The 13,129-nt window shown below is 53.1% G+C and overlaps 1 protein-coding gene across 2 annotated transcripts; it reads right to left on the reverse strand.

Annotated features, from left to right (window-relative positions):
- Positions 1-1,113: 1,113 nt before the first annotated feature.
- PNMA6A (PNMA family member 6A) lies at positions 1,114-3,899 on the reverse strand. Of its 2 annotated transcripts, XM_058292206.1 has the most exons (3): positions 3,681-3,899; positions 2,107-3,403; positions 1,114-1,601 (listed from the first exon to the last, which is right to left on the reverse strand). In XM_058292206.1, the coding sequence occupies exons 2-3, from the start codon at positions 3,277-3,279 to the stop codon at positions 1,536-1,538; spliced, it is 1,239 nt and encodes a 412-aa protein (XP_058148189.1). In that variant the 5' UTR covers positions 3,280-3,403; positions 3,681-3,899; the 3' UTR covers positions 1,114-1,535. The 2 variants fall into 2 exon arrangements, with proteins under 2 accessions (XP_058148189.1, XP_004469569.2); XM_004469512.4 differs by having other exon boundaries at positions 1,114-3,403.
- Between the last annotated feature and the right edge of the window lie 9,230 nt (positions 3,900-13,129).

Consider the following 13,129-nt stretch of genomic DNA (forward strand, 5'->3'; position numbering starts at 1 on the left):
CCCCAGGGTCTTAGAGCAGGACCAAAGAGCTTGGTGGAGGGAGGGGGCTGTTGAACAGCCAGAACGGGCAGTGGTCGGTAGAGAGCTAGTCTGAACGCTTAGTTTAGGAAGTATTGGCATTTCGTGCTAAGAGGCTTTCCGAGGAGAACAGTAACTAGCGCAAAACAGAAAGCCCCTTCCCTCCCTACCCACCGAGATTATGGGACACGTCCGAGGTTGCCTGGCTGGAAGAGGGTCACACTCAGACCCCTCTGCTTCTGTGCCCGTGTTCCATCCACTCAGCCAGGGTAGCTGCCGCCTGAATTCCACTAACAACTAGCACCAGAAGAGGTGTGTTCTGGAAGTGGCCCATCCCCAAGTGGTGTGGGGCAATGCTCTTCAGCCTGCTTGGCAAAGTGCCCATCACCTGCGGTCTCCTAAGGAAGTACTTGGGTGTTTATTCATGTGGCCGACCCCTGCGGAGCCCTCTCCCTGGGGCCCATCATTGGGAATCATGGGACCTTGGGGCAGCATAATGACAATTCCTTCTCTTCTGGGAGTGGGGCCTCAGGTCTAGCTGGCCACAGGGCATGGCGTGGGGAACGGGAAAGTAGGAGGACAAAGGGATCCTGGGTAAGTCACAAATGAAGTCATGACCACGGCTGCCACCCCTTTTCTCAACACATCCTCCCCCAAAAGAGCAAAAAGAAAGAACGTGTTAAGAGCTGGGCCCTGGCTCCAACCAGCTTACACACCAACGAGGAACCTGGGGTCCAGCAGGACGCTGCCCTGGGCCTCCTCACTCTACAAAGTCTGTCTCCTCCCTTTTCTCACCAACCTGAGTCCCCCCATTGGGCGCCTCTGACCTCACCTGGACGCCCCGACAGCACGGCGCAGGGACTGCTACTAGCCCCTCTGGCTGCTGCCCACCGGCCCTCAGTCTCACCCCTTTGTCTTGCCCACTTCTTTCCGGGGGGCTCCCATGGCCACCACCCACACCTATCAGCTTCGTTCAGCTCCCGCTGCCTAGGACACCCCACAGCCCCTCACCACCCTGCCCCTCCACACCCACCGCCCCCACCCCTTCCCCAGCAGAGCCGCCCTCCATTTCCCACAGCAGAAGCGAGGCTCGGCTGACACACTCAATAAACTTTATTGAAGAGAAACATTTTCTAAAACCATTTAGAAGGAATTACAACACAGAACTTGGAACTGCCACTACAGGCCACAGGTCGGGGCACGATCTTCCTCCCCGGATTGCCAACAGGGGCCTCAGCTGCCCCCCACTCCACTGCCTCCGGTCACCTTCTCCCTTCCCAAGGGCCCCGGGACGTGACTCCCACGGGAACGAGGGACCCTGGCCATGTGCACGCCCACAGGACATCACAGGTACGCTGGGAAACACAGCAGAGAACATCACCACGTTGAGGAAACTGAGTCACAAGTGACAACGAGGTGGAACTTTAAGCACAGTCCCTGCGGAGTGTCCCACAGCCCCTTGCCCGTCTTTCCCACTGTCTTCTGGGACTCGGCTCCGGGCCTCCGGGAACAGCTGCTCAGAGGACACACACGTCTCCACAATCGAGGACCCCAGCCGCCTGCAGGCACCTGGGAGAGCAGGGCTGAGCCCCCACAGGGATGTTGGTTGGGGTGGGCGCTGGCTTGATTGGGGGGTGATGACGATGTCTACTGGGCTATGGGTGGCTGATGTGTGGAGGTGCCCTTGGTCAGGGCTGGGGGTGGGGGTGAGGGTGGGGGGTCTGGCGCTCAGGAAGGCTTCCAGGCAGGCTGCCCAGTGGGTGGGGCAGGGGCTGCTTGGAAAGGCCGCAAGGGGGGCAGCCCCTTCCCCACCCCTGCCCAGATTCAGTGGGGAATGTGGTCATCTGGGCCCCTCGAATGGTCTGAGGGTGGTGGCCTGGGCCCCTGGCAGGAGATGGGGGCCCAAGGGTCCTGGGCAGTTGAGGCCTATTTGCCCAAGGGGGACTCGGGGCCGCTCAACTCCCCAGCCCCACCTGTGTTTCCCGCCTCCTCTCCAGGGGTGTCCTCGGCCCCCTGGGCGCCTGCCTGGGCAAGGTGCTCGGGTGCACAACCAGGACCTTCTGGGCCGGTCCCAGAAGCACTGCCCACCTGGGGTGGGGCAGGGTCCCCGCTGGCACCAGGGGCCTCTGTGGGCCCTGCCTGACCGGTGCCCATGGAAGCCAGGTTGTGGGCATCGTCCTCTGCTGCCCTGTCATCCTCCGGGTTGGCGTCACCTCTGGACTCAGCCTCGAACCTGGCCCTTTCTTCCGCCTGGGGTCTCTCGCCCCTGGCTAAACTGGCCTCCCAGGCCTCGGCCTCGCGAACGAGCCCCAGCATCTCCAGGAAGCTGGGCGGCCTCCCCACCATTCTCAGCTTCCTCAGCGCTTCGTCCAGAGGCTCGATCAGGGAGGCTGTGGTGAGCACCTGCCTCAGGCGCACGTGATCTGCTGAGGCTCTGGCCAGGGCCCCCTTCTCCATGGCCTTCTGCAGCAGCACTTCGAGCCGCAGCACGTAAGCAGAGAGACGCTCGCCCGCCTTCTGCTGGGCCGTCAAACACCGCACCCGGGTTGTCGCTGCTGACTCGTTGCCGCCAAACACTTGCACCAGGGCTGCCAGGCACTCCTGTGCCGTTCTGGATGGATTCTCGGCCAGAAGCCCATGCACCAGCTGCAGAGGGGTCCCCCGCAAACCCTCCAGCAGCCTCCTCCTCCTCTCCCTTTCCGAGACCCCTTGCCACACGTGCAGCATGTCGCTGGTGTGGTCTAGCCAGACATCGAAGGACTCCTCCCCGGGCGCCGGCTCCTCCCTCCCGGAAAAGACGCCCAGGTGCTGGTACCTGACAGTCTCCACCCAGGGCTGGACGGCCTGGCTGATGGAGCGGAGCCAGCACACCCGGCGCAGTCCCAGCCCCAGGGCGCCCGCCACGCTCTCCACGCTCTGGCCCTGTTGCTCTATGAAGTGAAAGACGCGGTTGAGAAACTCCTCGCCTGAGCACCGGGGCACGAAAACCACGTTCCAGGGTCCCCCGTTTCCGGGGATTTCCCTGGGGACCAAAGCATAGTTGACCTCTTGGTCAAGCTCGACCAAGACTGCGGTGGCATTCTCCTCCTCGCGGAACACCTTCCCCAGCACGGCGAAGTGGCCCATGGGCCACAAGGCGGCCTCCAGGGAGTCCTGCAGCTCAGCCTCCTCGCAGTCCTCTGGGACGCCCAGGACGAGCAGGGCCCTGCGGGCGCTCACGCCCATCCACCGGCACCAGTCCTGCAGCATCGTCACCGCCATCGCCCCCGCGCGGCTCAAGCGCCAGGTGGGGAAACGGTGCCCCGCGTCACCAGGAGGCCCCCGGGAGGAAAGAAACTGGGCTTGGAGCCGGGTGCTCTAGCAGGACGGCCCAGGTGCGCAGGGCCTGAGAAGACGAACCAGCCAGGCGGGGCGAGGTTAATTCCTGAGCCTACGCACCCCCAGACTCCCCCTCCCCAGTGACACCGCTGCAGTACAGAAAAGAGCCCAGGCCCGGAGCCTCCGCCAGCCACTCCCCCCACGTTTCCCCCAGCCCCCCGCGGGGTGCTGCAGTGGTCCCGGGGGTGGGGTGCGGCGGTGGGGCCTCCCCGGGCGGGGGGAGGGGATGCCGGGACGGCGGGGTCTCCCCGGGCCAAGGTCCCCACCCTTCCCCCATCCGGTACCTTCTCCCTGGGAAGGGTCCCTTCCCCGCCGAGGTCCCAGCAGCAGGGGCTGCGGCGGGAAGCAAAGCGACCCTCGGGCGCGCTCTCTTCCCAGGGTCCCCCGATCCCCCGCGGACCAGCTCCCGCTCCTGCTCCCGCTGCTGCCGCTGTCGCGCTCGCGCTCCGGCTCGGGCTCCCGCTCCCGCTCGCTGCCGCTGTCTGCAGTGCGGACGCGGGGCGGGGGCGCGGCGGCGGCGGAGCGCGGACCCTCACGTCGCCCCGGAGACCGCCGGGCCATTGGCGCGCGTGGGTCACGCGGCCGGGCTGTCGCCGCCGCCGCCGGCGCCCCGAGCCCGCGGGTGACGTCATCAGCCCTCCCCCGCCCCGAGGGGGCGCTGGCCCAGGTGGGGCCTCCCGGGGTCCCCGCGTCCATGGCTGAGAGTCTATGCGCCTCGGGCTTGCCCCCGACCCGCACGCGGGCCGCAGCTCTGTCCCTCGACCCTCCCGGCACGTACTCTCCTGGGGACGCCGGCATGCCGACGGGGCGTCACCGGTGGTGCCCTCCTGGCCGCGAGCGGCTGGGCCCCAGATGCGCTCTGGGCAGGGCCGCAGCGCTGGGGCGCTGGGGCACCTTGGCCTGCTCTAACCCTCCCGTCCCCACCCGGGTGCGGTCCTGCGCGGCGCTAGCGAGGAGCCCCTGGCCCATGTGGTGGTCGGTGGGGCAGGTTCACTTGCGCTCACGCGCAGCCCCAGGCCCCGCGTCTACCTAACCCGCTTCTCCTGCCCCGCGCGCGGAAGCAGCGGGCTTCCGGCGCCCGGGGATGCGTGCGCCACCGCGCTTGTCTTTTGCTCCCGGGGCGGCCCCGGTGCCAGGCTCCAGCCCCAGGGAGGGTGAGAGAGCGTTCCGATGGGCCCCCCCGAGCCACTCCCTGGCGCGCTGCCAAGTTCTGCGTCCCAGGAAACTGCTTGCCTGACTCGGAGCGCCCCGCTTTGGGCTTGCCTTCCTCTGTGAGTGTGAGCCATGGCTTCTGCTGTGTCGGTCAGGTCCCAGAGGACAGCGGATCAAAGGAGTGACTGTCCTTTAGGCGGAAAGCCCGCGTGGTCTGGGTGCTCGTGCCCACCGTGCCATTTCCTGGGAGCAGGGCTCCTGCCCCTTCCCAGCCAGCAAGGAGGGCCTTGGGGTTGATGCCCTGGTGGTGCCCATCCACCCAGCCTGGTCTGGGAAGCTCCACTGCACCCGGATCACAGCACAGAGCTGTCCACGTGACTTCTAGCCCCTCCCTGGATGGCCAGTGTTTTGTCTGCCTACCTCGGTCCAAGGATCAATGATCCCTGAGGGCCGTTCCCTGGGTCAGACTATGTAATAGTTTCTAAAACGTATTTAGAAGGGCTATTTCATTTATTTCTCACCAGAACCCTCACCACATCCGCATCTGACAGGTTGAGGCTCAGAGAAGGTAAGGGATATGTTCAAGGTCACACACCTTATTACAGGCCTAGTTGAAACTGGATCTTAAATTGGTGCCTGATGTGGATTGAATTGTGTACCCCAGTTTGGACACGTTCTTGGTACCATATTGATGCACATTTTTCTGTAACATCCTGAAGAGGTCTTGACCCTTCACGCTGTTACTTCAGTTAAGGGGAGGCCCAACCAAATCAGGGTGGGCTTTATTCTGAATTACTGGGGTCCTTTACAAGCAGAGTGAAAGTCACACACAGAGAAGCCATGGGGAGCAGCCAAGAGCTGGAAGTCAGTGGGACCCAAAGGGAAAGGAGAAAATGCTGCCATGTGCATGGCCATGTGATGGAAAAGCCAAGGACCAAGGATGGCCAGCTGCCAACCCCAGAATGCCACAGTCTTTGGGGGAAAAACGTTACCTTGCTGACACCTCAATTTTGGACTTCTAGCCTCAAAACTAAGAGCCAATAAACTCCCATTGTTTAAGCTAACCCATGGTATGGCATTTGTTTGAGCAGCTGGGAAACTAAAACAGAGCCCATCGCTGTTTGAATAGACTTGGTATCATCGCCTCATTAGTAACTTTATCCACACTCTATTTTTTCCTCTTCTGTCCACTCACAGTCCCTGTGAAAAATCTTTCTCTTATTTACTAGCTAGAAAACTGGCTCAACTTCAAATTTATAGGTTTTCTTACAGTCATGGAGGAGAATGGCAAATTTGTCTTTCTTGGAAACTAGTGACTCACTGTCCACAGCATAAGGACCTTGTCAGGGTGCTTTGAAAGGTGAGCATATCTGTCTTTTCCCTTAAAACCATGTAAGAGATTATTCAGAATCCATCTCTCTCAAACAACACCCAGTTGCAAATCTCCAAATTGGATTTTTGTGCTCACGAAAGGGGCAATGAAAGAGCATGATGGTCCAAGTTCTGCCATTTACTCCCAGTGTGACCTTGGGCCAGTTGGGTCCCCTCTGTGAACCTCAGGCTCCAACCCTTACACTGAGGAGATGAAGGTTCCGTTTGGGGCCAGTTGAACCTGAGGGCCTGTGAGATGTCAAGGGGAGATGCTCAGAAGTGTCGAGGCAAAGGGGGTGTCCGAAACGTCCCTGGGAGGAAGTCTGTAAAGGTCCCAGCCCAGTGCAGTGAGGCAGACTTGCCCAAGGCCTAGATGTCAGGAGAGAAGGCTGTGGGAACCACCAGGGTGGAGTCAGAGATTTTGCAGTTTCCTTTGAGAAGTTTTTGAAACTCTTGGTCATCTCAGTCATACTGTGCCTGCCTGCCAGCCTTCCTTCCTTCCTTCCTTCCTTCCTTCCTTCCTCTTTCCTTTTCATTCTCTCTTTCTCCTTCTCTCTCTCTCTCTCTCTCTCTCTCTCTCTCTCTCTCTCTCTCTCTCTCTCTCTCTCTCCCCCCCCCCTCTCTCTCTCTCTCCCCCTCCCTCCCTCTCTCCCTCCCTCCCTCTCTTTTTCAGAGGTACTAAGGATTGAACACAGTACTTTGTACATATGAAGCAGGTGCTCAACCACTGAGCTATACCCGCTCCCCTATGCCCTGCTTTAGAGGTCCCTCCTTAGACAATAAACCACATGCTGGCATGTTTAAATATGATAAATCATATCTCATTCTCTGTATTCATCTATTTTATCCACTAATCATTAAGTTTGTGCAGATTATATCTTTTTTAAACTTTTTATTGTGGCAATGTATATACAACTCAAAATGGCCTATTGTAATCACTTTCAAGTGTACAATTAATGGTGTTGATTACATTCCCAGTATTGTGCTACCGTCATTTTTTTATTTTTATTTTTTTATTTAATTCATTTTTTAAAAAAATATTACATTCAAAAACATGAGGTCCCATTCAACCCCACCGCCCCCACCCCCCACTCCCCCCACAGCAACTCTCTCCCGTCATCATGACACATCCATTGCACCTGGTAAGTACATCTCTGGGCATCGCTGCACCCCATAGTCAATGGTCCACATCATAGCCCACACTCTCCCGCGTTCCATCCAGTGGGCCCTGGGGGGATCTACAATGTCCCATAGTTGTCCGTGAAGCACCACCCAGGACAACTCCAAGTCCCAAAAACGCCTCCCCATCTCATCTCTTCCTCCCATTCCCCAAACCCAGCAGCCACCATGGCCACCCTTCCCACACCAATGCCACATTTTCTCTGTGGACATTGGATTGGTTGTGTCCATTGCACATCTGTGTCAAGTGGGGACTTAGATTCCACATGGATACTGGATGCAGTCCTCCTGCTTTCAGTTGTAGGCACTCTAGGCTCCATGGTGTGGTGGTTGACCTTCTTCAACTCGATGTTAGCTGAGTGGGGTAAGTCCAATAAATCAGAGTGTAGGAGCTGAAGTCTGTTGAGGCTCAGGGCCTGGCTATCATATTGTCAGTCCAGAGATTCAAATCCCCTAAATATATCTTAAACCCCAACACCAATTACAATTCCAGTAAAGTATCATGAAAGTCTTGTGAAAAGAGATCCCATCTGAGTCCAGTTTCATCACGCAGAAACACCAGCTCCAAAAAAGGGCCATCTGACATGGCAGTGAACCCCATCTGGCATGACCATAGAACTCGTGGGTCTCTTTTGCCCTCAAAAGAACCAATACCTGGGTTGTATCTACTTTATCTGTCTCTGAGACTCTGCTCAGGTGTGCATAAGGGCAATCCTTCTGACAACCTCCAGACTCTTTTTTAGAGACTCGCAGCCATATAAACTCATTTCTCCTTTCCATTTCCCCCTTACATTAGGTCAAACAGCATTTTAAAATCATGTTATTATATGTAGACAGGGATATTCTGCTGATCCGCATTGAACCTTTAACTCAAGGTCATTTTCTAGTGGCATCTTCAGCTGGTATTTGGTAGTGATCCCTCGGTGCCAGGGAAGCTCATCCCCGGGTGTCATGTCCCACGCTGGGGGGAATGCACTGCATCTACATGCTGAGTTTGGCTTCGAGACTGGCCACATTTGAGTAACAAGAAGGCTGTCAGGAGGAAACTCCCAGGCACAATGCTGCTCTAGGCCTTGTTCTTATTGCAGGCGTATAGGCTCACAAGCAAAGTCATAAGTATCAGGAGCCCACTGTTGGACCTTCATTCCTTCCTGGTTCTTACCGTTGCACCTGGGGGACTGCCACTGCTCCCCTAGGGACCACGACAGAGCACCCTCGGCCAGGAACCCAGTACCCCCCCAGCTGTTGTTTTTAATTGTTTACACTATGAGTATATCTAAACATTACCATGCACCCTGGACATATGCCCTGTATAACTCCCTGTCAACCATATATCGCCTGTCAATAACATCCCATACCAGTATTCCTCCACCGTCATTGTTGAACCACTCTTGATCCAAAACTTCCTGTAAAGTGAATCCCAATATAATGTCAGGTTCCCTTACTAGTAAAATGGAATATAGCGATGAGTTTAAAGGTTAGATCTAGAGTACATTTTGATTTGGAAAAATTTCTACATCCTGTCTTTTTCTTTTCTTTTTTCCTGATTATTGAGCTTCTCTTCACAAGAGTCTTAGATCACAGTAATTCATATATACAATATACAGTACTCCCACACATCCACCATAAAACCTTTTCCCTTCCACAGCGATAATCTTTTAACTTATTCATATCATATTTACTGAAACTGATGTACAAACTCCAAAACAATAGCTTTCAAACAAGGTGATATCTGTGCTTACAATGTGGTCCATACTTTAGGATACACAGTTTTCTAAATTTTTTAGTTATCCTATGTTTTACATTATGGTTTACATTATTAGTCTGTCGTCCCCTGTATGTTTTTGGTGTAATATTACATGTTGTATATTCATCCTCGTGTACTCTCGCAAAACTCCTCTCTTGCCCCCACATTTACCTTGGTTCCATCCATTCAATATCCATTTTCCCCTCCCCTTGGGGCCCACAGCGACAGCCAATCTCCATTTCCCGAGGAGCCACGTCCAGAGATACTTGTAACAGTGTTCAGCGCCTGACTTGCTCAACTGCCCTAATGCCCTGGGAGCCACCCTTTCTCTCGAGAGATACAGTTCTCTCTATTTGATGACATTAGTCCTCCCCAGGATGTGGGACCACCCCAACTCTCACTTCTTGGGTCTCTACCCAATGGTACAACCCACCCGGGCAAAATGAGCATTCAGACATTCCCCAGGAGTCCGTCCCGCATCAGGCCATCCCCTCCGAGCATCCTAAACAGGTAATCCTCCTAATTATATTTTGATATGATTTTCTCAGCATTTTACTCTCAACCAACACCTGACACTCTCCTATGTTCGTATGTTGCCCCTCCCTCCCCCCAATTTTGTGGGCAATATTACCCATCTCCCCAGCCCCAGCCCCCCTCAAACCCGCAAAGCCCCACCCAAAGGCAACCCCTTGCCCCCATTTTATCTCTTCTTTGTGCTCATACTTACTGCCAGCTCATCATAGATTCCACTCCTGCAGACATCGGCTCACATCCTTCCTCCACCCCCCGATTTCCTGTAAGCCTATTTTCCAGTCTCTAGCTCTCTGAGGCAGCTTGTTTATTTCATATCATTGAGGTCATGTAGTATTTGTCCTTCAGTGCTGGGTTGCTTCACTCAACATAAGGTTCTCAAGATTCATCCATGTTATCACGTGTGTTTGTAGTGTATTTGTTCTTACAGCCGAGTAGTATTCCATTGTGTGTATATACCACATTTTATTGATCCACTCGTCTGTTGATGGGCATTTGGGTTGATTCCAACTTTTGGCGATAGTGAACAATGCTGCTATGAACATTGGTGTACATATATCGGTTTGTGTCCTTGTTTTCAGTTCTGCTTGGTATATACCCAGCAGTGGTATTGCTGGGTCATATGGCAAATCTATGGTTAGTGTTTTGAGAAACCGCCATACTGTCCTCCAGAATGGTTGTATCCTTCTGCATTCCCAGCAGCAGTGAATGAGTGTTCCCCTTTCTTCACATCCTCTCCAGCATTTGTATTCTTCTGTTTTTTCATAGCTACCAATCTTATGGGAGTAAGATGGTATCTCATTGTAGTTTTGATTTGCATTTCCCTGATAGCTAGAGATTTGTAGCATTTTTTCATGTGCTTTTTAGCCATTTGAATTTCTTCTTTGGAGAAGTGTCTATTTAATGTGCTACCGTCATTAACAGCCATTGAAAATCACCCTTCCAATACATGCAAATAGGGTTCGTTCATGTACACTGCTGTACGGTATTCCACTCTGTGTGTGTGCCAAAATCTATTTAACAGCTTTCCCAGTGATGGATATTTGCTTCCTATTTTTATCTATCATAAAAAAATGCTGCTCTAAATATTCTTTGAGTTTCACAAGGGTTTATACTTAGCACTGGCATTGCCGGGTCGAGGCTATGCTCAGCTCTAAGAGACATTGCCAAGTTGTTCTCTGGGTAGCTTTCCCAGTATATAACCCTGCTGAGCTCCACATAATCACCAACGGTTGCTATGATGTTACTTTTGAGGTTGCTAACCCTGAGGTATGTCAATTGTCATTTCCTTGTGCTTTTCATTTGAATTTCTCTGATTATGAATGAGGTTTTACACCTGGGTTAGGAAGCCATTTCTGATTCCTCTTCTGTGAAATTCCTTTTTGTGTTTTCCCCCAATTCTCAAGTGAGCTGTCTCTCCCTTTTGATTCTTTCATCGTAGTTCTTCATGTAGTCTGGATAATTCTTCCCAATTACTATTATTACCCAAAATATACTGGCTGAAAACAAACGTTTTATTCTGCATGCACATGATTTTGTGAGTCAGGAATTTGGGAAAGGTTCAGCTGGGCAGTTCCCTCTTGGGGTCTCACAGGTGGTGGCAGTCAGATGTGAGCTGGGAATTTCATGATCTAAAGGCTTGGCTGGGTGGGACACCCACGATGGCACTCTTACATGGCTGGCCTTGTCACATTTTTGGTCCTTGCACCCAAAATCATCCTAATTTTTACCAATGCCCAGATTACAATTTCCTCTGAATCACCGTTCTTGGATGGATGAAGTTTTTTATTTGGACTTAAAGAAATTTCCATGAGAGAACACATATAGATGGAAGGAAATCACCCCTTTTAATTGTTTAAGTCCTAACTCTTCTAAGGATAAAATGCTGAAAGGTTTTCTGGAATAGAATTGGGAATAGATGGCATAACTATTCCATAATGAGGAGACATGACAGCCTAGAGGAGAACAAAAGAATCATTAATGAGATCAAAGTAAAATCTTCGTTAACAAGTCTGGTTTAAGTAATGGTTGCTCGCTATCTGGTGTGGTTTCATTTGCTTCATTGTGTCCTGAATAAGAATTTGTCCATTCTTCCTGACCAGCAGAAATCCAGGGCCCAGGAGGAGTAGGCCATTCTGGATCTTAGGATAATATAAAGTCACAGCTATCAATTTGTTAAAATCATAAAATTCTCATGTGAATAGATAGTTGAGAACACTATTAACAATCTTTTTTTTTCTTTAATTGGCCACAAGGCCTCTTTTTTTTTTATTGACTTTGTAATAATATTACATTAAAAATATATATGTGAGGTCCCATTCAACCCCACCCCCCCCTCTCCCCCCCCCCCCCCAACAACACTCGTTCCCATCATCATGACACATCCATTGGATTTGGTAAGTACATCTTTAGGCACCTCTGCACCTCATAGACAATGTGAGAACACTATTAACAATCTTGACAGCTCCTGCAAAAACTGCAGTAACAAGCCAATTCAATTCTACCTCAAATCCCCCATCCCCAGGGAATTAGTCCAGATCCCACAGGTTCAGGTTCAGGTTTAGGGCTGTCCTCTCCTAGATCGCCCTGCAGGCACCAGTCCAAGTTCAGGATCCCAGGCCACCCACACTTCTGACCAACTGGCTATGAATTCAGGGTTCCCACCACCTCCTCAGGTTCCATAAGTCACTAGAATGACTCCCAGAACTCACTGAAAGTGCTCTCCTTACCATTGTAGTTTTATGACAGTAAAAGGATACAAAGAAGAAGCCCAAAGAAGAGTCGCATGGGACGAGTCCAGGAGGGTCTCCAACGCCAGGTGGCACATCCTCTCCACGTGGAGTCAGAGCGCGCCACCCTCCCCGCACAGCCTGTATCTTCCTAACCCCGGCTTCGAGGGTCCCAAGTTTCCCTGGGGTCTCTTTACCAGGTGTGACTGATGCAGTCCCTGTCCCCGAAGTTGGGCTGAATCTGCAGCTGAGGGGACCCAGCTGGAGGCCCCAGCCCTCATCACCTGATTGGCCCCTCCGCTAAGGCTGCAGGTGTGGGTGGCTGGTCCTGTCATCTCCTCAGCATGTGAACTACCAGATGTGGTCCTGGGCCCCCCAGGAAGAGTAAAAGACACTGCAGTCCCCGGGAAAGGCCAGTCAGAGGGTGCTTCCCCAGGAAGTGGGGGCAAATGCTGGCCAAGTTTTCCATTATACTGTAATAGTGATCATGTATCAAAGTTTCATTTGGAAAGCAGATGTGGCTCAAGTGATTGGGCTCCCATCTGTGTTTGATTCCCGGGGCCTCCTGGTGAAGGCAAGCTGGCCCACATGGTGAGCTGGCCCGAGCGGAGAGCTGGCACAGCAAGATAACACAACAAAAAGAGACACAGAGGAGAGACAATAAGAGACACAGCAGACCAGGGAGCTGAGGTGGTGCAAGAGATTCAGTGCCTCTTTCCTACTCCAGAATGTCCCATGATGAGTCCTGGTGCTGCCTAAAGAGAAGACAAGCAGACACAGAAGAACACAGTGAATAGACACAGAAAGCAGACGATGCAGGGGCAGGGGGAGAAATAAATTAAAAAGTCTTTTGTTTAAGTTTCATTTAACTCATTAATGAGGAAAACAGCAGAATGATGGTGGCTGCTGGGTTTGGGGAATGGGAGGAAGAGATGAGATGTGGAGGCATTTTCGGGACATGGAGTTGTCCTGGGTGGTGCTTCACGGACAATTACAGGACATTGTAGACCCCCCCAGGGCCCAC

This window comes from Dasypus novemcinctus, chromosome X, assembly GCF_030445035.2.
Source record: "Dasypus novemcinctus isolate mDasNov1 chromosome X, mDasNov1.1.hap2, whole genome shotgun sequence".
In the NCBI taxonomy this organism is placed as follows: Eukaryota; Metazoa; Chordata; class Mammalia; order Cingulata; family Dasypodidae; genus Dasypus; species Dasypus novemcinctus.

Bases quoted from the DNA above. Each gene is read 5' to 3' on its own strand.
- PNMA6A (XM_004469512.4), bottom strand. From the start codon at position 3,279: ATGGCGGTGACGATGCTGCAGGACTGGTGCCGGTGGATGGGCGTGAGC.